Genomic DNA, 22,020 nt, shown 5'->3' with positions numbered 1-22,020 from the left:
AAGAACAGCCTGAACTACGTTGAGCTCGCCGTCGCATGCTGACTGCGTCATCTAGAGGCGGCTGTATGCCAGCATGGAAGGGGAAGGAGGCGCGTTCGGCTTGGGAGCTGCACCTGCAGCCCCCCAGGAATCGGCAGTGGGGCCGCTGCTAAGAGACGGTGAGGGGACGTTTCAGGAGCGCTTGGCAAGCGAGGAATGGGTCTCATGAGCGGCCCTCTTCATGTCTGCTCAGGAGACTGCTCCAGTATGCTAATCACTGGGATTTGTTACCCAGGAAGTGATTTGGGGTTTACAGCCCTTCTGTGCTGAAAGTCGTTTTGCTAGTTTGTAGTTGATGTTTTTTACGTTGCGATCCTATGCAGAAGCATGCCAGTGTAAGCCCATGGCTTTTACGTTAGACTTCTTCCTTTCCCGTGCCGTGCTCTCAGGCAAACAGCACGAACTTTGGCGAACAAATATGGACTGGGGGATGGAATGTTTCTTTTGCCCGAATTTATGGGTAGTGGAGTCACAGTGATTCTGCTGCAAAGTTTTAACAAGGCTATCGTGATGTTTCTTATGTCTTAGTAGGGGGATGTGATTGCATTAAGAGTTGCATGCCTTAGGTAATGCAAGAGTCGAAAAGTGCAGTCCCTCTAGATCTGTGTAACAGATGTGGGAGATGAGTGAATTCCATGGAGGCAGATTGAGAGTCAACTTGGAAAGCTTGTTAGGGAGAAGGAAGTTAAATCATGCCTTTTGATGTCTCTTTCAGAATGTTATGCTGACTTTTTGAGGGAAGACTTTGATGTAAAAGCATACACCTCCCAGTCTATTCATCAAGCAGTTATAGCTGAACAATTGGCAAAACTCGCTCAAGGAATCAGTCAGCTGGATAAGGAACTCCACTTGCAAGTAAGCATCCTGCAGATTGCCCACGTCTACATACAGAGATTTGAATAGGGCTGATTCTGCAGTTACTTTGTTTTTTCTATTGTGGATTTTGCTTAATTCAGTTCGATTTGAACTCTGATCTTCCTCTATCCCCCTCCCCCTCCCCTCAATTGAAACAGAAAGTGTTCTGCACTTGATTGGGGAAGCTCAGAATGGGGAGGGGTGCCAATTGCAGGAGGAGTCTCTTTCTTTTTTGAAGGGGGGGGAGAGGCTTGGAGACAGTGGAGGAGAGGGAAATAACAAGAGGCAAAACTCTGCTGAGAGAAGTTAGGGCTTTTGGAGCGCAGTCACTTTAAGACAAACCCAGAACCAGGAAGTCTTTGAACTGATGCCCTGGCCTATCAGGGAAGAACACTTTGCTACCAGGCATGGAGAAAGGAGTTAATTCGCAAAAAGCAGAAATCTGCACACTTCCTGATACTGATTTTTGAAATATCAAGGGTTATATCCACTTCTGGATTTTGCAGGGGAAAGGTAGGGTCACTCTGGATCAATCATGCATGTTGCAGAGAGAAAATTTAAAGTTTCCCAAATCAAAATGTTAATCAAATTCAGTGTAGATGGGAGGGATTCATTCAAACTGGGACTGGGTAAAAAGCCCAATTCACAATACACCCAGCTTTGTACAGGTGGCTTTTAAACTGACAAGTAACTTTATATTTACTTGTTGGATCTATATCCTCTTGTGCATTCATTTATGAGGAACTGATTGCTAATTTTGTCTCTTCCAAAAGCTTTCCTATAGTATAGCTGAGTTAGTGCTAGCAGTTGTTTCAAATTGTAAACTTGTACATTTTCCAAACTTTAAAATGTAAATAATGTAAATAAGGGTGGTGCATATAAGATATGTGTGGGTTTTGGTGTTAAAACAAGTCTTGATATTGAATCACCAAAGTAAGCAAAAAGTTGTAAATGTAAAATGCTTGTCCTTTATAGGGGAAAGTTGGTCTTCTTTGCTTATAAAAGTGGGAGTCTTTGTTTGTTTTGGCTCCTTTTACTTCACTTTTCTCCACTGAATGTGGACTCCAAGCAGCTTACAACATGGGGAAACAACAGATCATGAAATACAACAAATTGATTTGGCAGAAGCAAACTAGTTTCCAGTGGAGTTAAGGGAAGCATAGTGAGTGGGTAAAAGCTCTGCATTGGGGACAACACTCTTTCCTCATACACTTTCTCCTTTCTAGGACGCAAATTCCCTAAGCTTCAAGGAACTATAGGGGATGAACAGAGCAGATACCTAATGTCTCTGCTCAAACACTGCTAGATAACTCAATTTCTGTGCTTTAAGGAAAATGAGGTTTCATAATGAGATTTTGCTTTTGAACATCTATGCTAGTCGTTCACCAGTTTTATGAGGGGGGAAAAGTGGAATCTGTTCCCACTGATTAAAACTGGAATGTTTCTGGTCTCTTATGAAAATCTCTGTCTGCGATGCTTTATAAAATACTTACAAAAGGCAACCCATTACATTTGCTTTTCCATAGTGTTCCTTTTGCATGCCATTTATTCTTTTATGTTAATTTTGGGGGTGTAATAGTAACCAAGGCTTGATACGAGAGTAAGCTTCAGTTTCAGCTCTTTGATTTCAATTCTGTTTAAGATCAAACTTGACAGTCTTTTGCCATGTTTTAATTTGGAACTGTAGAATGTCTGACCAAACATTATGGAACTGGGAAAGTCATAGAGTTCAACATCAGCTAGCAATATTTCACATGGAAAAGATGGCACAGCTAAATAAAATGTGTATATAAAGGTAAAGGTACCCCCTGTGCAAGCACCGGGTCATGTCTGACCCTTGGGGTGATGCCCTCTAGCATTAAATGTATATATAGTACTTCTCAATTAAAAAGTCATGAAGCTACTTTATTATAAGTACCTGAACAGGCAGAATCTGTTGGGCGATATTCAAGGTGCAGCAGGATGATAAAACTTTGTCAAGGATTCATATGAAATACATTGCCTTATATAAATTGTCTGTTAACAGTTCACACCAGCTGGAAACAGTTACTTAGAAAGCCCAGTTTGATCTGAGGAAAGTGAAAGTCATCAGAACTTGCAACCATTTGTACACTGGGTTGGATCCCATTGAAAAATATCTGCATGCTCAAGAGGGAAGCCAGGACTCAGTGATAGTGAGGACTTCTCAGAGGAGAAAGGGGCTAGCATAGCCAGATCAGAGGCTGGAGAAGCCGACAAACAAGAGGTGCAAACATACCAAGATTTACAACTGAGAGCTTGCACAGAATCACCTCCCATCCCCATCCTGTTCTGCTTAAGCAGATGAAAGCCAGCTGCCTGTTTCCAGCTCTCCAGAATCCAGCCCGCCAGGCATATGTTTGAGGCCAGGGTTGGGGTCCTGACATTCGATCTAGGACTCCCTGTGTCCTTCTGATTGATCTGGTGCCTCACTCCCAAAAGGAGAACAGCAGGATGGTTGTCCCCTGGCTGAACTAGGGGAAATAGATAGTTGTTTTTACCTGTCGCCTTGGTATTAATAATATTTATTATTAAGGGAATTATGGGATTGTACTGCATTTCGAAGAGCCTCTTGTGGCGCAGAGTGGTAAGGCAGCCGCCTGAAAGCTTTGCCCATGAGGTTGGGAGTTCAATCCCAGCAGCCGGCTCAAGGTTGACTCAGCCTTCCATCCTTCCTAGGTTGGTAAAATGAGTACCCAGCTTGCTGGGGGGTAAACGGTAATGACTGGGGAAGGCACTGGCAAACCACCCCGTATTGAGTCTGCCATGAAAACGCTGGAGGGCGTCACCCCAAGGGTCAGACATGACTCGGTGCTTGCACAGGGGATACCTTTACCTTTATTGCATTTCATTCTTTTATTCTTGTAAACCGCTGTGGGCCCAGCCGGGATTGACAGTATATAAATCCAAGAAATAAATAATAAATAAATAAATAAATATGTGCCCCATTAGACAAGTGAAGGTGCAGGTTTAGAGCAGAGCTGCAGGCTAAAAGGCGAAGCACTCACCTTATGGCTAGATGTCAGCTGTCTGTTGAAAGTGATGTGTTGTTGCGGGATGAGTTCAGAGCAGCTGGTGTTTAGCTATAAAACATCCTGAGGGATGATGTGAAGTGTGGATGCAATGTAGCTATAGGTTGACATGCTGCCACTCTTTTGCTTGAAATCCTTGATCTCTCGGTCTATGCTTGATTGATTTCTGGGCTCTTGAAACCATGGATTGTAACAACCTTGCATCCTGTAATCTTTATTGCCATTATTTGCTTGGAATACTAGTGAAGGATGCTGCAACCTGATACAGGTATCTGTCCAGCTATTACAGCAGCCCTCAGACTCTTCCCCCCCCCCAAGTTCCTCTAGAGTCCCTCATCCCCCTGGAGCAGCATTTCAGAGGACATTTTGGGCTGCTTTGAGAGATAGGGTAGTTACCATTGTACAAATGGAATTTAGACAAGATCAAACCCAGGAGGAGATCTCCAGCCAGTTCACTGAAAATATTTTCAAATCTGTGCCTTGATATTTGATTATTATGAAACGAACCAGAGGTTTACAGTGGTACTTTCTAGGATTGTTGTAAACTAGAAGTTGCCTCATCAGAATAGGTTACCGCTTACTCTGTGGCAACATAATAGTAGGTGAAATACAGTTGCTATTATGGTCCATCAATACCTTTGACTTTATAGCCTGCTGTCACTAGTTTCAGTGTAGAACCATCCAAAAGCCAGAAAACTGGCATCTTGTATTTGCAGATGGTTTTGACGTGCACTGCTCAAATTGTGGCCTTGTGTGTAAACCATTTTTTATTTGTGACTTAGCATTCAAATTAAAGTCCATATTCTTATTTTCTAGGTTGTTGCGAGGCATGAGGACTTGCTTGCCCAAGCAACCGGCATAGAATCTTTGGAGGGTGAGCATGTTTTATCCTTTGAGTTACTGCGATTTGGTGGCTAGAACTTTTGCTTTGCATCCTGAAGATCTCTGGTTCAATCCCTGGTACTTCCAGGTAAAAGAATTGGGTAGGTGGGGATGGGAAAGACCTCTACTGAGAGTCTAGGCTACTATTGCCAGCAAGAAGATGTAGCTAATAGAATGGCTCAGTATAATGTAGCTTCATGTGCTGTTTTCAAGTATCAGCACATATGGTTAGGGGTGGATTCAAAATCCCTTTTAGTTTAGTGAATAGCTTCTGGAATTTATTTAAGGTATTGATTGATCAATATCTCATGTGGCTTCCATACAAGGCAGGTCACAAAGTAATTAAAGCAAAATAATGTAGAATAGCTAGATTAGAGTCCAGGTGCACCTTGGAGATCAAGAAGACTTTTGGAGTATAAGCTTTTCCTTTGAGCAGGAAGTGACTTGGGGATAAATCTAACTAGTATCAAAACTTATTTAAAAAATGGGCTCTAAAATAGGTGTTGGGCAGGAGGGCTCCTGCTGAGCAGGGTGGCCCAGCCGGTGAACTGGGTTGCCTGGGCCAATGCAGTGCTGCGGAATGTGGCTGGCCACCCTCCCCCACTCCCCGGTGGGTAGAAGGTCTGGGAGCACGACAGCCTAGCCTTGGGAGCTGGGCTGCCAGGGCCAGTGCTGCACACACGGTACTGTGGATCATTGGGAGCTGAGCTGCCAAAATCAGTGCTGTGCCCACAGTGGAGAGTGTCTGGCTGCTCCCACCCGGCTCCACCCCGCCCCGCCCTACCCTCTGCTCTTCTTTCTCCCAAGTGGCTGGAAAGGTATGAAGGAGGAGGAAGGGGTGGGGAAGACTTTGGTCCTCAGTGTGGGCGCTCCCTCTCCCTATTGGATGTATGTTTCCCACTGAAGACCAATTGAGGTGGGTTTTAACTGGTATGTTGTCTGCATGCAAACCGGGTTTTATTAGAGCTACACATAGGGAAGATGACTTGCTTATAGTGCTCTCTTATGTGGTTACATCCTTCTAAGCACATTAATTTAAGTGGAATTAGAAAGGCATACTTCTCTTGCCCTGATATGGGTAGACCATGCTAGCTCAACCTTGTCAGACCTCAGAAGCTAAGCAGGGTCAGCCAAGGCTAGTATTTAGATGGGAATCCTCAAAGGAATACCATGGTCATGATGTGGAGGCAGGCAGTGGCAAACCACCTCTAAACGTCTCTTGCTTTAAACCTCTCTGGGATTGCCGTAAGCCACTTGTAACTGGATGGCAGGAATCAAAACCCTTTATTTAGGATTGTGTAATTCTGGTGGGCAGATTTAGCTTGTTCCTGATTGCTTTTAGCATTGATATCTGAGTAACTGACCTTTGGCTTCTGAAAGGAAAGCTTATACCCTGGGGATTTGTTGGTCCAAGATGCTACAGGAATTGAACAATGTATGTGGCACATTCTATTACTTTTTTGCTGTAATGTAGGTTCTTAGATTGTCAGCAGGTGGAGCCTGTAGTTTAGAGATTGTTTTTGATAGAACCTTTCAGTGTTTACAGAGACTTATACAGAAAAGCAAAACATTCTGGAAATCACTGGAGGCATGGATAACTAGAGACAAGATTTTATTATGCGAAAGAATTCTCAAAGCAAGCAATTTAGAACCAGAATATTTTTTCTTCCTAATTACTGTTTTTTTTTTTGGGGGGGGGTACCAAAAGTCATAAACAGTGAGTCATCACACACTAAAAGGGAGGCCTAAGATTTTCTACCTGTATAATATTACTATTTTGGTGAATAGTCAATAGCCAATTCCGCCTTGAGTTCCAGGGAGAAAGATGGGCTATAAACAGCTTCAATAAATATCTGAAGTAGAGTCTTGTTCTTGAGTTTGTGACCTTTATCTGAAGCTAATGTGACTTCCTGATCTCAGGATTTATATACAGGTATATAAATGTCCATATTAGTTCTTTTCTATGTAAAGACTGTTAACTGTTTAAGTAGTTGAATATATTGTATGCACCTTGCCTTATATGGGTCTTAAATGGGTTTTTAAAATGCGCAATTAAAAAAAATTCCTGGAGATTATATAGCTGAGAACAAGATTGGCTTAGAATAACTTTGTTTTCCCATGTCATTATATCTTTTGAGTGATCATTTCAAATGCTTATTGTGTGAAACTGAATCCAAACACAATTTGCTGGCTGAAGCCAGTGAGGTAGAGTGGTTAGAACTTAATAGAATCTGGGAGACCCAGAATCAAATCCCCATGGAAGCACTGTGTCCTTAGGACAATCTCTGTCTTGCTGATTGGAGCTATTTTCAGATGTTATTCTGTTAGAAATTTCCCTCCTGTTGCTCTCCTTGTTAAAAGCAAAAATATGAACATTTTACCACCTGTGTGAAAGGCCTTGGCCTTGGAAAGGCAGTGTTCTTTCCCACAAGACTGTTGGGTAACCTCATTAAAAGGGGAGATGGTTCAGTTAGTTACGAACTTGCAGCTGCCTTTTATTGTATATAGCAATTTCAGTTTGGCAAATTCTTTTTTTTTTAATGGAGGACAGTGAGTGAGAGACAGGGCTAGACTCAGATGGGAGTCTGAAGTTCAATTCCTTGGAAGCTATCCTCCAGTAGAAGAAGACTTCTCCTTGTGCAAGAGTAGAGCCTTTTGTGTCAGTGGAAACCCTCTTCCTTTAGAGGAAAGCAGAACAGATCCATAGAATTCAGCTCAGTATTTATTAACTTACTGTGGAGAGAACTCTTGAAACGACCACGTGAATGCATGGAGTACCCTGTTGTGTCTTCAATATGGGTTACTGGATCTACCTGAGTGCCTGTTTCCCCCCTCCCTTTTAATCTTCTTCTTATTAAATAAAGCTTGACAATATGCGACTTGGATTTTGGCTTCTTGATATATAGATGACTAAGCTTTGGCAAATGTGTGGGTTGACAGATTCTTGTTATGTCACCCTGGTGTGCTGAGCCTAGTTTATATAGAGAGAATTGGACTCCTACAGGCTTCTGAGTTTGTACATGAATTTTAACTGTGAGTGTGTATGTTAAAATCGAGCCCTGACTTCCTATAACTACCAGTAAGAGGTGCATATGACCTGAAATATGTTGAAATTTGGCTAACTTTCTGATGCTCTTTTGATATTACCACTCTGTAGAAATGGTAGTATTCCTCAGTGATGATATGATTTCTTTCCACCCTTTAATTAGGACAAAAATCTGCTTGTTTTTGAGGAACACTTTCTCTGTGATATGAAAGCTTGATGTTTTTATTTCCATGGAGAAATTAAAACAACATGAACTCTTTAGTGTTAAGGCTGTTTTCTACTAATTGTTTACTGACTCTTCATTGGTATTAAGTCATCATGGTAAATCGAACCAGAGTCCAGTAGCACCTTGAGGACCAACAAAGATTTATTCAAGGCGTGAGCTTTTGAGTGCAAGCACTCTTCGTCAGACTATGAACTACCATCCTGACAGTGGGAACATAAAGCAAAAATTAATTCTGTTAAAATAGTAAACCGTGTCGCACATACAAATACAGCCTCTTTTGCCTCCCCTGGGAGCAGGAATTGGGTTTAGTCGTCGCTGTTCTTGTTTATTTTATTGCCTATTGTTATTGTATTGTGATGGGCCTCTTGTGGCGCAGAGTGGTAAGGCAGCAGACATGCAGTCTAAAGCTCTGCCCATGAGGCTGGGAGTTCAATCTCAGCAGTCGGCTCAAGGTTGACTCAGCCTTCCATCCTTCCGAGGTCGGTAAATGAGTACCCAGCTTGCTGGGGGTAAATGGTAAAGACTGGGGAAGGCACTGGCAAACCACTGCGTACTGAGTCTGCCATGAAAACGCTAGTCACCCCAAGGGTCAGACATGACCCGATGCTTGCACAGGGGATACCTTTACCTTACTGAATTGTGCTTGGTTGGTTTTATGGGATTTTAACACGCACTGTAACCCGCTGCAAGCCTTGTGGAAGCGGTGGGTAAGAAATGTAACAAACAAATAAATAAATAATTATTTGCCAAAACAGCCAATCAGTCCCCTCAAATTCAGTTGTAGTTCTCAAAAATATGGGAGAAATAAAACTGTCTATGTCAGTGATCAAGGGCTCCCACCCCACCATTTGCTGCTGGCCCCATATTCTCCATACAAGTGTGAAACATTTCTGCAAGTGAATTCAGCTGGTTGTTGTAGACATTTCAGAAGTAGCATATTTTGTTATTGTCTCTGCTGAGTTTTAATTGCCATGTTTCGGTTGCTGTGTTTTTAAATTGTGCTATGGTTTATTTTTGTACTTCACAATTTTAATATTGTACTATAATCACTTACTGTTTATTGCTTTGAAAAGCAGTTTAGGAAATTTGTAAATTGTAGGAAAATTGGGAAGCCAGCCAAAAGCTGGGCAACAGATAGCATAATGTGAAAAACATCCATTATTCAATATCAGGGTCTCTGGAATTGCTTTCCCCTCTGAGCACTGATAACCAAATATAGGTACACATTATGTATAAACTGGGAATTCTGTTTGTGTTTATGTATTATGCATGTATTATATAGGGAGATTACCAGAAGATTACCAGAACTCCAAGCGCTGCAGCAGATAAAATGCTTTCTCACCCTACTCAGCTCCAGCCCAGACAGTTAATCATAGCCAAGGGGTGAACATTTATTCCTATTTGTCTTGAATTTAGGGGGACATTTCTGAGTAAATGTATGAATAAGATTGGATTGTTACGGTGCAGGTATCCTAAGTGGCTTACATTGTTCTCCTGCATTCAGCTGTCAACAAGTCACCATTTATTTGTGACATAAGCCTGAAATCCTCAGGTTTATACTCCCTCCCACTCACTTGTCTCATTATGGCTTATCAAGACTGAAGATTTCCTGATTTTAAGGAAGTCTTTAATCTTGCCTCAAATTATTGCAGATAATTATTGCAAAAACTGTGCAATCCTAAACAGAGTTACACCCTTCTAAACCTGTCATAAGCATACAAAATCCCCCTGCATTCAGTGGGACTTACACTTAAAGAAACTCATTACAGCTCAGACTGCAAGAATTATAAAGAAGATGTTATGGGAGAAGAATATTTACACATACACACCACACACACAGAAATGTTGCGGATGACTTCAACATCTACTAAAGTTCATCAGAAATATTGTCTATATTTTTCAAATTAAATCAGCCTTAATGTTAGATCTGTGGTAATGAAATACTGATTGTTGTCTCTTTTAACTCTCATACAGGTGTTCTTCAAATGATGCAGACAAGAATAGGTGCCCTACAAAGCACTGTTGATCGGTATGACTGCTCTCAAATATAAATACAAATATTAACTTCTAATGTACCACCAAGGTTTCTAAAAATACTTTCATTTTTTCATTAGGATCAGAACCAAAATTATCGATCCCTACAATAAAATAGTGTCTCGAACTGCACAGTTAGCAAGGCTTCAGGTAAGTTATCTCCTGTCTTTTGCCATCTATTTCTCTGCCAATCCCTTCCTTTTGGTTGTACAAAACGCAGGGAATTCAGCTATAGCGTTTCAGAGAGTTACGAATCTGCCAGTGCTGCCTGCGGGAAACATTTCTTGCAGAAAGAAATGTCATAATTTTGAGAACAGCAAAAGTGTTTCTTAGGAAGTGCTCCTGTAATATCAACTGATCCATGTACAAGAATTAATTGTAGCCAGATATAACTATAGTCTTTCCATTGGCTGAATCCAGAGTGTTGCTATGGATACTGTGTAATGTGGGGTGGGAAAGGTCAATGACACACTCCCAGAATAAATAATTGAAACCACTGAGGATGTATTCTGAACACATCAACCATCTTTGCTGGGGGGAGGGGCATAAGCCAAATGGAACTGTTCATTACAGACTTGTAGGACAAACTCTGTACAGGGTCTTCTCCAAATTGCTTGTTTCAAAGTGATTTTGGGAGAGTTATTATGAATGTGTCTCTCCAATAGCAACACTTAATGTATTCTGATATTGATCAATAGCAGTAGATAAAAAATGATTGTCCAGGACTGGTGGAGCACAGTGCCCCTCACTTAACTCTTTAAAAAGTTGTCTGATTGCAATATTAACAGAACTTATATGGTTGATTAAAATTAAAGATACAGACATGTCCGAATCATGTTTTTCAATGTTCTTGCAGTTCTACATGCTTATTGTTTATTGTTCATTGGATCCATTTGTGATTTGTTGGGCTCAAGTTCATGAAATGGATCTCATTTCAGAGAGTTGTGTGTGTATTGCATTGTAAGCCCAGAAGTGCATGCAGCGTTTTCTATAGTCAGTGCTTCAAACTGTGTAATAATGCAACATGTTGAATATGTTCTTCCTCTCAAGGCTGCCTGCGACTTGCTGCGGAGAATAATACGCATCTTGTATCTCAGCAAGCGACTTCAAGGGCAGCTGCAGGGAGGGAGCCGGGAGATAACAAAAGCTGCCCAGAGTCTCAACGAGCTCGGTGAGTCTCCTTGGTCATTTCAGTGGCTTTCTGTTTGCTAACACGCAAAGCTCTTTTGATAGTTGAACTGTACATTCCTGTTCATTTAGGGAGTCATTGGAATGCATAGCAGACAGAATTCCTCTTACTTGAGGTGCATTTGGAAACACTGAAAACTATAGTGGTGTTGACTTCCTCCATTTCTAATGGCTGAGAAATTGCTAGGTTGGTGCAGATCAGTTTTTGAGCCTTGATTATGCGTTTTTAAGAGCCTCTTGTGGCGCAGAGTGGTAAGGTAGCCGTCTGAAAGCTTTGCCCATGAGGCTGGGAGTTCAATCCCAGCAGCCGGCTCAAGGTTGACTCAGCCTTCCATCCTTCCGAGGTCGGTAAAATGAGTACCCAGCTTGCTGGAGGGTAAACGGTCATGACTGGGGAAGGCACTGGCAAACCACCCTGTATTGAATCTGCCATGAAAACGCTGGAGGGCGTCACCCCAAGGGTCAGACATGACTCGGTGCTTGCACAGGGGATACCTTTACCTTTACACGTTTTTAATGTCATCATTTTTGTTGTTCTGATGTTGCTGAGGAGCCATGTACATCATGTGTGAGATGCCAAAAGCCATCAACTTAAAGCATTTCCATGTTTGTGTGCATTTTGATTTTTTTGTATTTGATTATGCCCCCTTGTGTTGTAACAAACTCAAAAAATCAAAGTAACAAACTCCTTCTCCTGTGACTGGCATAGGATCTCATTTTAGCCAGGGCATCAAAAAGATTCCCTATAAAAGTGATAGTTCCAGTGCTGTAGCTGAGTTTAGTGGTTTAAGTGATTTAAGGAACTGTACATAGTGTCTTTCAACTTTAAAAAAAGCTTTTGAAACAGTTTACAACCTATTACAAACACAATACATCAATGGAAAACATCACAAAACTGCCAATCTAATTGTCATTACAAACTCAGTTGTTAATTTCCAGCATTCTGTAGGGGGTTGGACTAGATAACCCTGGAGGTCCCTTCCAACTCAGTGATTCTAGGATTCTTAAAGAGGGCAGACTTGGCCCAGTACTTGATAATGATGAACGGATGGGAGGTTCTGTTTGAAAGATCATCAGTCTCTCCCAGTGCAATTTTCAGAGGAGCTGAAGGGAGCTGTGGTTCACCCTCTCCAGAAAAAAACATTGCTAGATGCAGGACCCTGCCAACTATGTATCAAGTGCACTTTCTACAGAAACCGTCTTGCTCAGTCTCTGTGTGGCTTCATCCGAATCTTTTATTGGCATATAAAACTATCACAGTTAAAATTAAAATAGGTAAGCATAAAATGACAAAGTAGATACAAAGAACCCAGAAGGAATGAAAAGTATACAGCAGATTGTCCTTAACAGCAGTCCTGATGCAATTTGATTGCACTTCGCAAAAATTTGGCCACACTTCCTATTTTTCTCTTCATCCAGAAGGAAACCTTCAGAAGGTCAGGAACTCAGATATTTTATACCAATACTTGTATGTGTAGCTTCATCCTCAATCCAGAGAAGTAGCTTATAGAGCAAGGAAGCACACAGTTTGCCCACCACTGATAAAAAACTTGTACCAATAATTATTTGGGTCCGTTGGGTCACCTTTTTATTGATAGGGACTATTATATGTGACCAGGAGGTGGCTACAATTCCTGTCTCATTAATTTGAGTAAATATTGGTGACAGAATCTCCGCCTAGCAATCAACATTTGCTTTAAGAAGCTCTGAAAGTATCAAGGCCAGGTCCTGGTGCCTTGCCAGATTTCATGTGAAGTATTAAAAGATTTCCTATACTGTGACCAGGGGGCCATTTCTGAAGCTTTGGAGTAAGGACCATTTAGGCAGAAATACTTTTGGCAAGATGATATTGCAAAAAAAAGGCCTTGAAACGTGCTTCCCAGCAAATTAGCGAAGATATAACAGGGAAGCAGGGAGCTAGTATTTAGCTCATTTACAGTCATATTAAATGGGAATTCCTGTTCAGTATCTTGTTTATTTATTTAGATTTATTTGTCACAGTTGAGATACATTGATTTGTATCTTCTTGAGTTTAAGAAGAATACACTTTTTCCTTTGCAACAGATTGATTTGTAAATTAGTTGTCCGGCATTTTGTCTTCTTCAGTGGGCCACAGTGATGCCGTTTGGGAGCCTGCCTGTTGCTTAGAATTTGGTAATTGGAGGCATACAGCTTATGAACATGGAGATCCCTTGAATTTGTTTAATGCTTCCTGCCCCCACCCTTAAACATTCATAGTGCCGGTGCCTGCAGTCTGTGCAACATGCCTTCTAATTCTAAAATTGATAGGGGGGTAAGGACAGGAGTCACTTGCTCACAGTTCTGCCCAGCTAGCCAAGTCTGTTACCTCCTAGCCATCGTGAAGCAAAAGCATTGTGTGGTTGGACTGCCACCTTGGTACTGCCCATGGGAGCAGAAGGAGCAAGTTCTTTCTTTTGCAAAGATCCCAGTGGGTGTTTGTCAGTCCTTGGGAAATCACCTAGTGCTCTCCTGACAGATCTTTATTTGCCCTCTGCATATCCCTAGTGCTTATATTGTTGTAACAGATGACATTATCTTCAAGGAGATTAGTTTAGTAATTGCTCAGCTGTGTTTTGAAAGCTATGATGTTCTTCATCAGCTGAGGATTTTTTTCCTTTATATGTTTGTTAGAACCATATGAAATCTGTGCCCCCCCCCCCGTACCATGCCCTTTTCTCCTCCACCATTTTACATTCATAGTACTCAGCAGGACCAATTGTAAACAACAACAGGATATAGCCTCCTCTTATCTGTACAATAAGGTTTTCGTTATAGTTTTGCTTAAGAAATAGCAGCCAGCATACCATATCATTAGTGCACATTGTGCAGAAGCTAAGCTTTTGCTGCTAGCTGTTCAGTGAACCGCAACTGTAGAGATGTCTGCGATGGGCTGTGATTATCACATGAATAATATTTTCTAGCTTAGCTCGTGTATTCTTGCTTGGTGCAGCTGATTTGGGAGATGATTGATATAATGACCGAAAAGGATTTATTGTCAATTGATGCACTTGATGGAATGTGAATGCTTAGTTGAGTTTAATCGGGAAGAGACAGAGAGATGCAGCAGAAAGTTAAGCTAGGGTGGGGAGATTTAAAGTAATCCAACCTATTCAATATTTTAAACACACTTTGAGTTGCCAGCTCTCATGATACCATATTGGTGGCATCAGAAGTGGAGTAAAGGTGATTATATGTAAAAGAAAGGCAGTTCCCTTGTGTGTATCATGCCTGTTTCCAGGCCATTCTATATCTTCACTTAGCGCCACAGAAAATTTGGGTTACTTCTGAGCAGTTCTGGAGTAGCACCAAATGATATGGTGGAGTCTTTGACTACATATTTATAAGGATTACAAGGATCTCTTTTTATCATCCCATAAGTATCTCTCAAATGCATTTTTGAAAGCCCTCGACCTGACAGCCGGTATGGTGTAGTAGTTAAAGAGCAATGGACTGTAATCTGGAGAACTGGATTGAATTCTCTGCTCTTCCGCATGCAGCCAGCTGGATGATCTTAGAACAGTCACAGTTCTTGCAGAGCAGTTCTGTTTGAGCTCCCTCAGCCCCACCTACCTCACAGGGTATCTGTTTTGGGGAGAAAGGTCACTCGCTTTGGGACTCCTTCAGGTAGTGAAAAGAAAGTATAAAACCCTCTGGCTCTACTTCTGTTTGAGAATACACCTTGAATTCTAAAGGATGTATTACATGATGAACGTTCAAATTCAGTTCATGGGTCCTTTGCAGGTGAACAGATTAACAATTTACTATTTAAATTATGCCTAAGGCAACATTAAAAATAAATCATCCAAAGCTAAAACATAAAGCAGTAGAAACAATGGCATGTATCTGACCGTGTAGCTTCTTTGATGGAACAGCATTTCCATGTGCATACCAGGGATGCTGATTCAGCCAGTTTCCTCCTCTTTTACTATAGGCCTCCACTGATGCCCCCCTCTCCCTGCCGTCACGACCAGAAACAAATGGGGCGGGGGGGAGGAAATCAGTGTTCATATAGTTGGATACACGTCAGTGATGCAATCAGCAGGATAAAATCAGAAGTTAAAATAAATGTAAAGGTGGCAGTAAAAACGCAATTATTATAATGAGAACAAAACCAGGCAAAATCCCTGAGCAAATAAAAAAACTTACACCTGCTGTGTAAAACTAAAGGCTTGTATCAGACTCACTATTTTGGGAAAGGTGATCTGGTTTAGATGCCTCTTCAGAAAACTTCCAGTTTTCTGTTGCTGCCTTCCTTGCTGCAAAGATGAAGGGAGCCCTCTGATGCTGGTCTCAGCCAGTGACCAGATTCTCATGGTACCTGTGGTCATTTAGGTTCCTTTTTCTCCGTATGACTTAGAGTTTTCAAGGTAAGGACCAGCATCTTGAATTGTGCCTGGATACTAATAGGTAATGTGTTTCTCTTAAGACCAATAAGACATGCTCTACAGAATCCACCCCCCAGGTCAATAATTATTTTGTTACACTTTACACTATCTGTCATTTCTGAACAGTGAGAAATTAGGAGGGAGATTGTGCCCTTTCATCCCCTTTTGCAGCTTGGGATAAAATTAACCTGGGAATGCTCCTAAAGTTGACTTGAAAACCCTGAGTAGATCTCTGTTCTTGCAGTGAATTTTATCTTAACTGAAAAACAACTGAGAAGATTATTGTTAGCTTGAGTTCTATGTGGATGATCTCCGGCGCCAGCTGGACAGAGGTGGGTTTGTGCTCCTTGTGCTACTAGATCTGTCAATGGCATTTGATGTAGCTGATCATGAGTTGTTAGCCTAGAATATGTTGTACAGCCCTGCAATGGCTGATCTGCACACAGAGAGTTGCAGTGGGAGAGGAGAAATCGCTCAATTAACAACTTCTGTACAGAGCCCCACAAGGGGCTCTCTCCCATGTTGTTTAACATCTGTATGTGCCCTCTGTCCCAGATGGTCTGGAATTTTGGGCTGAGTTGTTATCAATATGCTGATGACACCCAGTTCTATCTCCTAATGAATGGCCAGGCTGACTTACCCCCTTCCCACCTCTGGAAACATTTGCCAGCTGTTTAGAAGCAGTGGCTCAATCAGAGCAGCCTGAAACTCAGCCCTTCCAAGACAGAGGTTCTGTAGCTAGGGAGTAAAGGCCCAGATCGGGAAGCACATCTCCCTTGCCTGGATGGGGTGCAACTAACGATCTTGCCTGGCCAGGAATTTAGAGGTATCTTCTGATGCCACCCACTCTATGAACACTCAGGTCACAATAATAGCCAAGCTGGCATTTTTCCATCTGTGCCAAACAAGGCTACTAGTGACCTATCTGGCCCTAGAACATCTGGCTACAGTGATACATGCAATAGTCACCTCCAGACTAGACTTCTGTAACTTACTCTACTCTGGCCTGACCTTATCCTTGACCCAGAAGCTGCAGCTGATTAAAAATGCAGCTGTGAGTGTCCTCACAAGAACACCATAGAAAGCCCATGAGGGCTGCATGGGCTGCCAGTCCGGATCAAATTTAAGGTTTTGGTTTTGTCCTTCAAGGCCATTTGTGGTCTGGACCCTGCGTACCTAAGGGACCATCTGTCTCCCTATGCCCCTAGCAGAGCTCTGTGCTCTGCAAATCAGAACAGGTTGATGATTCCTGGCCCATGAGAAGTATTCGCCAGGGCCTTTTTGGTCCTGGCTGCAACCTGGTGGAATGAGCGCCCGAAAGAGCTAAGGCCCCTGTCCCCTGTCAGAGCTCTTGCAGTACTGCAGGGGCTATCAAACAGAGCTCTTCCACCTGGCAATTGGTTGAGGCTGGGTGGTGAAACATCAGTTGGGTCCCTTTTTCTAACACTCCACCGTAGGCATGTGGTGGCACTACAAGAAGGGGGAGATTGGGGGTGGACAGAATGGGCTTGTTTTTCTGGTTATTTTAAATCTGTATTTTCATATTGATGTAAATCGTCTCGAGCCGGCCAGCCGGGAATGGCAGTAGAGAAGTACAATAATAAACAAACAAACAGAATGATGAGAAATCTCAATGTTCTGCTTCAAAGTTCACCATTATTTGAGTTTCAGTTGCAGTTCTCAACTTAGAACACTTTTAAAAAGTCTGTGGAAGATTGCACAGGGAGAAAAGCGGCATTGTAGGAAGCGCTATGAACATTTTAAACAGCACACTACAATGATTCAGAAGCGGAATGAAGTGGTTGTAATCAGAAGAAAGTAGCTTCCCTCCAAAGTGGCTCAACTATGCTTTGTTAACCCGATGCAAGCTGGTTTGTATGAACAGATAAATAAACTCTGCTAGCAGCCAGTTATTAAAACAGGCCTGTCTGAAATTACAGGAAAAAATCCATTTGCAACCGGTTATTAAAACAAAGGAAATTTGAAAATGGCCAAGCTGAAGTCTCTTTTTCTTTGTCATTATTATTGCAGTCCCACCAGGAGAATTACTGTATTGCAGATGGCATATGAAATTCATTCTTGGTTTAGTTTTATCCTCAAGCCATTTCCAAGGGGTGTCTGATCAGATAGTGCTCTCTGTCTGACTGCCAAGAAGTCCATTTTCACACTGGAGGGTGTCTAAAGATTTCAAAGAACTTTTATTATAAATATATATATATATATTACCCAAGGTTTTTAGCAATTGAATAGCTCTGCAGGGAACATTCAAGGTGGCATTTAGGTTGAATGCATTTGCTGGATTAAAGAGGCTCTATGCATATTTTTAATTTGTTAGTAAAACATATTGATTCCCAATGGTCTTACCTTCTAAACACTGAATTGTATTATATGCATAAGATGTCTTTGTCTGGGATGTAATAACTTCTAAGGCACATCTCTAATTTTATGGTCCTTAAAAGGGCAGCTTTGTAGTTCAGGGTCAGAAAGCCCTTGGTAGAAATTGTATACTAATGAAGTTCCTTCCTCTTCCTTTTATGAAACTCCTTCCTTTATGAAACTTTCAAGGGTTGAGGAGAGTAGTTTGCTGTCTCCGTGAACTTCCCTGACAAGATGGTGAAAGCTTTCATGCAGTTCTGCAGTTTAGTGCAGTTCTGAAGTGGCATTGGGAAAATACAAACAGCCAACAGAATAGATGAGTTCAGGAGGGCCATAATGAAAGCCTTAGCCAGATGCCTGGAAGCAGTGATGAGGTGGCTAAAGCCTTCAAAAATGGAGAACCGATGGATGGGCAGGAAGGTACCAAGTGAGGAAGTGTGTGTTCCCAATATGGATGGTGTACAGCTGTCAGTAGCTCACTCTGTCAGGAACCTGGGTGTGATCCTCAATGCCTCCCTCTCTGTGGAGGCACAGGTCACAAGAGCTGCACGGCTGGCGTTCTACCATCTGCACCAAGTACTAGCACCGTACTTGGCCCCAGAACACCTAGCCACAGTGATCTATGCAGTAGTCACCTCTAGATTGGACTTCCACAATGTAGGCCTACTCTTAACCTTGATCTGGAAACTACAGCTGTTCCAGAATGCAGTAGCCAAGGTCCTCATAAGAACATCATGGAGGCCCTACATCCAGCTCACTTCCAAACAACTGCACTGGCTACCAGTTGAATTTCGGATCAGACTTAAGGCTTTGGTAATCACCTTTAAGGCCATATGTGGTCTGGGCCCAGTGTAGCTGAGAGACCACCTCACTGTCTATACCCCTTAAAGAGCTGTAAGCTTTGCCACTTCCAATTGGCAAGCCCATCTGACCACAACCAGGGCCAGAGGTTTCTCTGTCGAGGCCCTCACCTGGGGGAATGAGTTCTCAGAGGAGATCAAGGTCTTGCCGGAACTAGAACAGTTCCTCAGGGCCTGCAAAAGGGAACTTCACAGCCAACATCTGACAACATCTACTAGGCTTCCCAGAACCCCTCCCCAAGGACATCTTGAACTAACCAACAAGTTAATATTGTTCGATCAGTTACTGAACATATTAGAACCACTGTTATTCTGTTATCACTGTTATTTATTTGACATTGTTACTAAATTATACTGTACTGTTCCATGTTTTCCCATGTTCCATGTAAATCACCCTGAGCTGCAGGGGAGGGTGGCATATAAATATAATAAATAAATAAACTGTCTAGAAGAAAGTTACATAAGTAGCTGTTTATGAATCCTAAAGTTTAATGTTGCCCCAACATTAGGAGCAACAAAGGTGCCTTTTTTCCTTGATTATGTTACTTTAATGGGAGCTCAGGTAGCATGCCTTGTTCCCTCCCCCAATGTGTAAGCTATGTATATAAGAATTTAAAACGTTAATTTGCTTTTATTTCTTTAGTTGTATTCCATCTCTCTCTCTTTGCTTTGTTTTAAAAAGGAGATTCTATGCTGGTGGCTGCACAATGATTTCTACTGGGCAGTGGAATATGTAGTGATGATTAGGGTTGCCAACTCTGGGTTTGGAGACTCCTGGATATATTAGGGTGTGAAGCTGGCGGGAGGATGGTATTTGGGTAGAGGAGTGACCTCAGTAGGGCATAATGCCATAGAGTCCACCATCCAGAGCAGCCGATTTCTCCAGGGGAACTGATTTCTGTAGTCTGGAGAACAGTTATAATTTTAGGAAATTTCCAGGCCCCTCCTAGAGACTGACCACGCTTGAGGTGATATTTTGGTTGATTAGTATTATGATTCTAAAGTCTGTATGGAAGGTCTTGTTAATTTGGGGTTGTACTTACTTTTATAATACCCTATATAGTTTATATAATATGTCTCAGGAGGCCTTGTACAACAGTTGGGCATCTTTCTAAAGAATGAACTAACCCGATAAGATGAAATTTGATATCTTCATCAGCAATTACTGTATTTTTGCAAATTCTTATTTACCAGCTGTGCTTCTTATAGAACAGCTTTATATATTTTAAAAAAACCCTTCCTTCCTGTAAACATGTTCTATCAGACAACAAAGTCTTTCCTCTTTGCTTTGAGAGCTGACATTTTTAGCAGTGTTATTTATATACTTACACTTTGAATAACACTGTAAATAACACAGTCAAACTAATGCTTTGTTGTTTCTCAAACTGGATTTAGGGGCCCTGGGGTACCCCTTGGGGGTATTTAAGGTGTTTGAAAGACTTTTATAAGAATAGAAGGAGAGCTCTATTTATGCCCATATGGCTAACATGAAAATGGAGTCCTCACAGTTTTCTTGGAATAGATGTAGGGACTTTCTACCTTATTTGTTATTTTATTTTGGGGGCTTCCATACCACCCCCTCATGATTGGTAGCCTCAGGGAAAGAGATGGAGTTGTCTTTCCACCTCCCCTTTTAACAGCAGGATTTCATTGACTTCACCTAGAAGCATACTGGATCAGACCTGTGGTCTGTTTAGTCCAACTAATAATGTTGCAAACATAAAACATTTGTCAAACATTTAAGGAGGCTGTCAGCCTGAAAGCTACTATTTTAGTATTATGTCACAATAGGACCTCTAACTACTTCTGTCAATCTTCAAGAAACTACAAAAGCACATTTATTTATAACTCTTGCTAAATAAAATTAAAGATGATTAGAAAAGCTATAGTATTGTACCAATAAAGAAAGAACCTGTTCAAATTGTTTGAATATATGTTTCATATCCATACTAGGGGCAAAGCCCATTGTATTTTAAAATACAATGTGGGCTAGCATGAGCGCCAGTGGGGCGGGGGGGCTCGCAGGGCTGCTTGCGGGGCCCCCTGCTGCGGCGTCCCAGGTGGCCCCTCTCCCCCCCTGTTCTGCCGGCTTTGGCACGGTAACAGGAGCAGGCCCAGCGCATCAGAGATGCACTGGTCCAGCTCTTTGCGGCGCAGCGCAGCCTTCCCTGCCCCCTGGCCGCGGTGCGGGGAAAGGAGCAGGGCGGACGCGTCTCTGACGCGTCAGGCCTGCTATTCTCACCGTGGCATTGGCTTTCCCCCCTCCCCCCGAGGTCCCGGTGTCGGTGCGCCCAGAAGACCAGGCCTGCACTTCAGGGCGCGTTGAAGCCTCCCCACCACCCCCCTCCCCGGCCAAGGTCCCGGCCTCGTCTTTGACGCGGCAGCCCTGCTCATTTCCTGGCGGTGAAGCCTCTTCTCCCAGCCAACTCACTGGGCAGTCCCTGATGGGCCAAGTGGCCAATGGGGAGCCATGCTGCGTGCGGCTTCCCATTGGCCACTTGGCCCCAGAGTGACACTTGGAGAGGCCAATTGGGAGCCACTTTGCCGCTCCCAATTGGCCGCTCTGAGTTTTTATCACGGACTTGCCCCACCCCTTTCTCCTTCCACCTACCCCTTATTGTTTTATTTTTACCGCTCCACAGGAGCAGTTTACAGATAAGCTGAAATCCGAAGAGCTCATTATCCAAGAAGCAACCCCCAAACTTGGGAAGTATTTGATAGGGGTTTATGATTTATGATGGCAATTAAAAGTAAAAGATGCTCTAGTATATATAGAAATTGTTGAATAAATAAATAGGACTCTCTGCATTCTGGCAGTTTATTGGTTGGCATTAGATACTGTTTTGCAAATGTCTCTAGTAACTCTTTTGTGACGAGGGTCTTTGTCTAGGGAACCTCATTCTGCATGGCTGCTAAAAGCATGATGAGTTGCGGAGTAGAGGGGCACCCGGTTTTGCTTCTGGCTAATTGTATTTGGAAAGGATGTGCCTGGTTAATGAAACAATTAAATTACTAAATATATACCACCACAGTAAGCAAAACCTAGCAAAAACATGGA

The 22,020-nt window shown here is 42.3% G+C and overlaps 1 protein-coding gene across 1 annotated transcript in view; it reads left to right on the top strand.

The window, feature by feature from the left end:
* The first annotated feature begins 8 nt into the window (after window positions 1-8).
* COG5 (component of oligomeric golgi complex 5) overlaps window positions 9-22,020 on the top strand; it is a 171,703-nt gene continuing 149,691 nt past the window's right edge. Inside the window, exons 1-6 of the mRNA XM_077338169.1 lie at window positions 9-158; window positions 755-894; window positions 4,761-4,818; window positions 10,073-10,127; window positions 10,213-10,282; window positions 11,183-11,303. Coding sequence (XP_077194284.1) covers window positions 74-158; window positions 755-894; window positions 4,761-4,818; window positions 10,073-10,127; window positions 10,213-10,282; window positions 11,183-11,303 — 529 coding nt within the window. The 5' untranslated portion in view covers window positions 9-73. The remainder of the gene's footprint in view (window positions 159-754; window positions 895-4,760; window positions 4,819-10,072; window positions 10,128-10,212; window positions 10,283-11,182; window positions 11,304-22,020) is intronic.

Source organism: Paroedura picta, chromosome 5 (genome assembly GCF_049243985.1).
Source record: "Paroedura picta isolate Pp20150507F chromosome 5, Ppicta_v3.0, whole genome shotgun sequence".
NCBI classification, from domain to species: domain Eukaryota; kingdom Metazoa; phylum Chordata; class Lepidosauria; order Squamata; family Gekkonidae; genus Paroedura; species Paroedura picta.
This window is presented reverse-complemented; position numbering and strand designations above follow the sequence as displayed.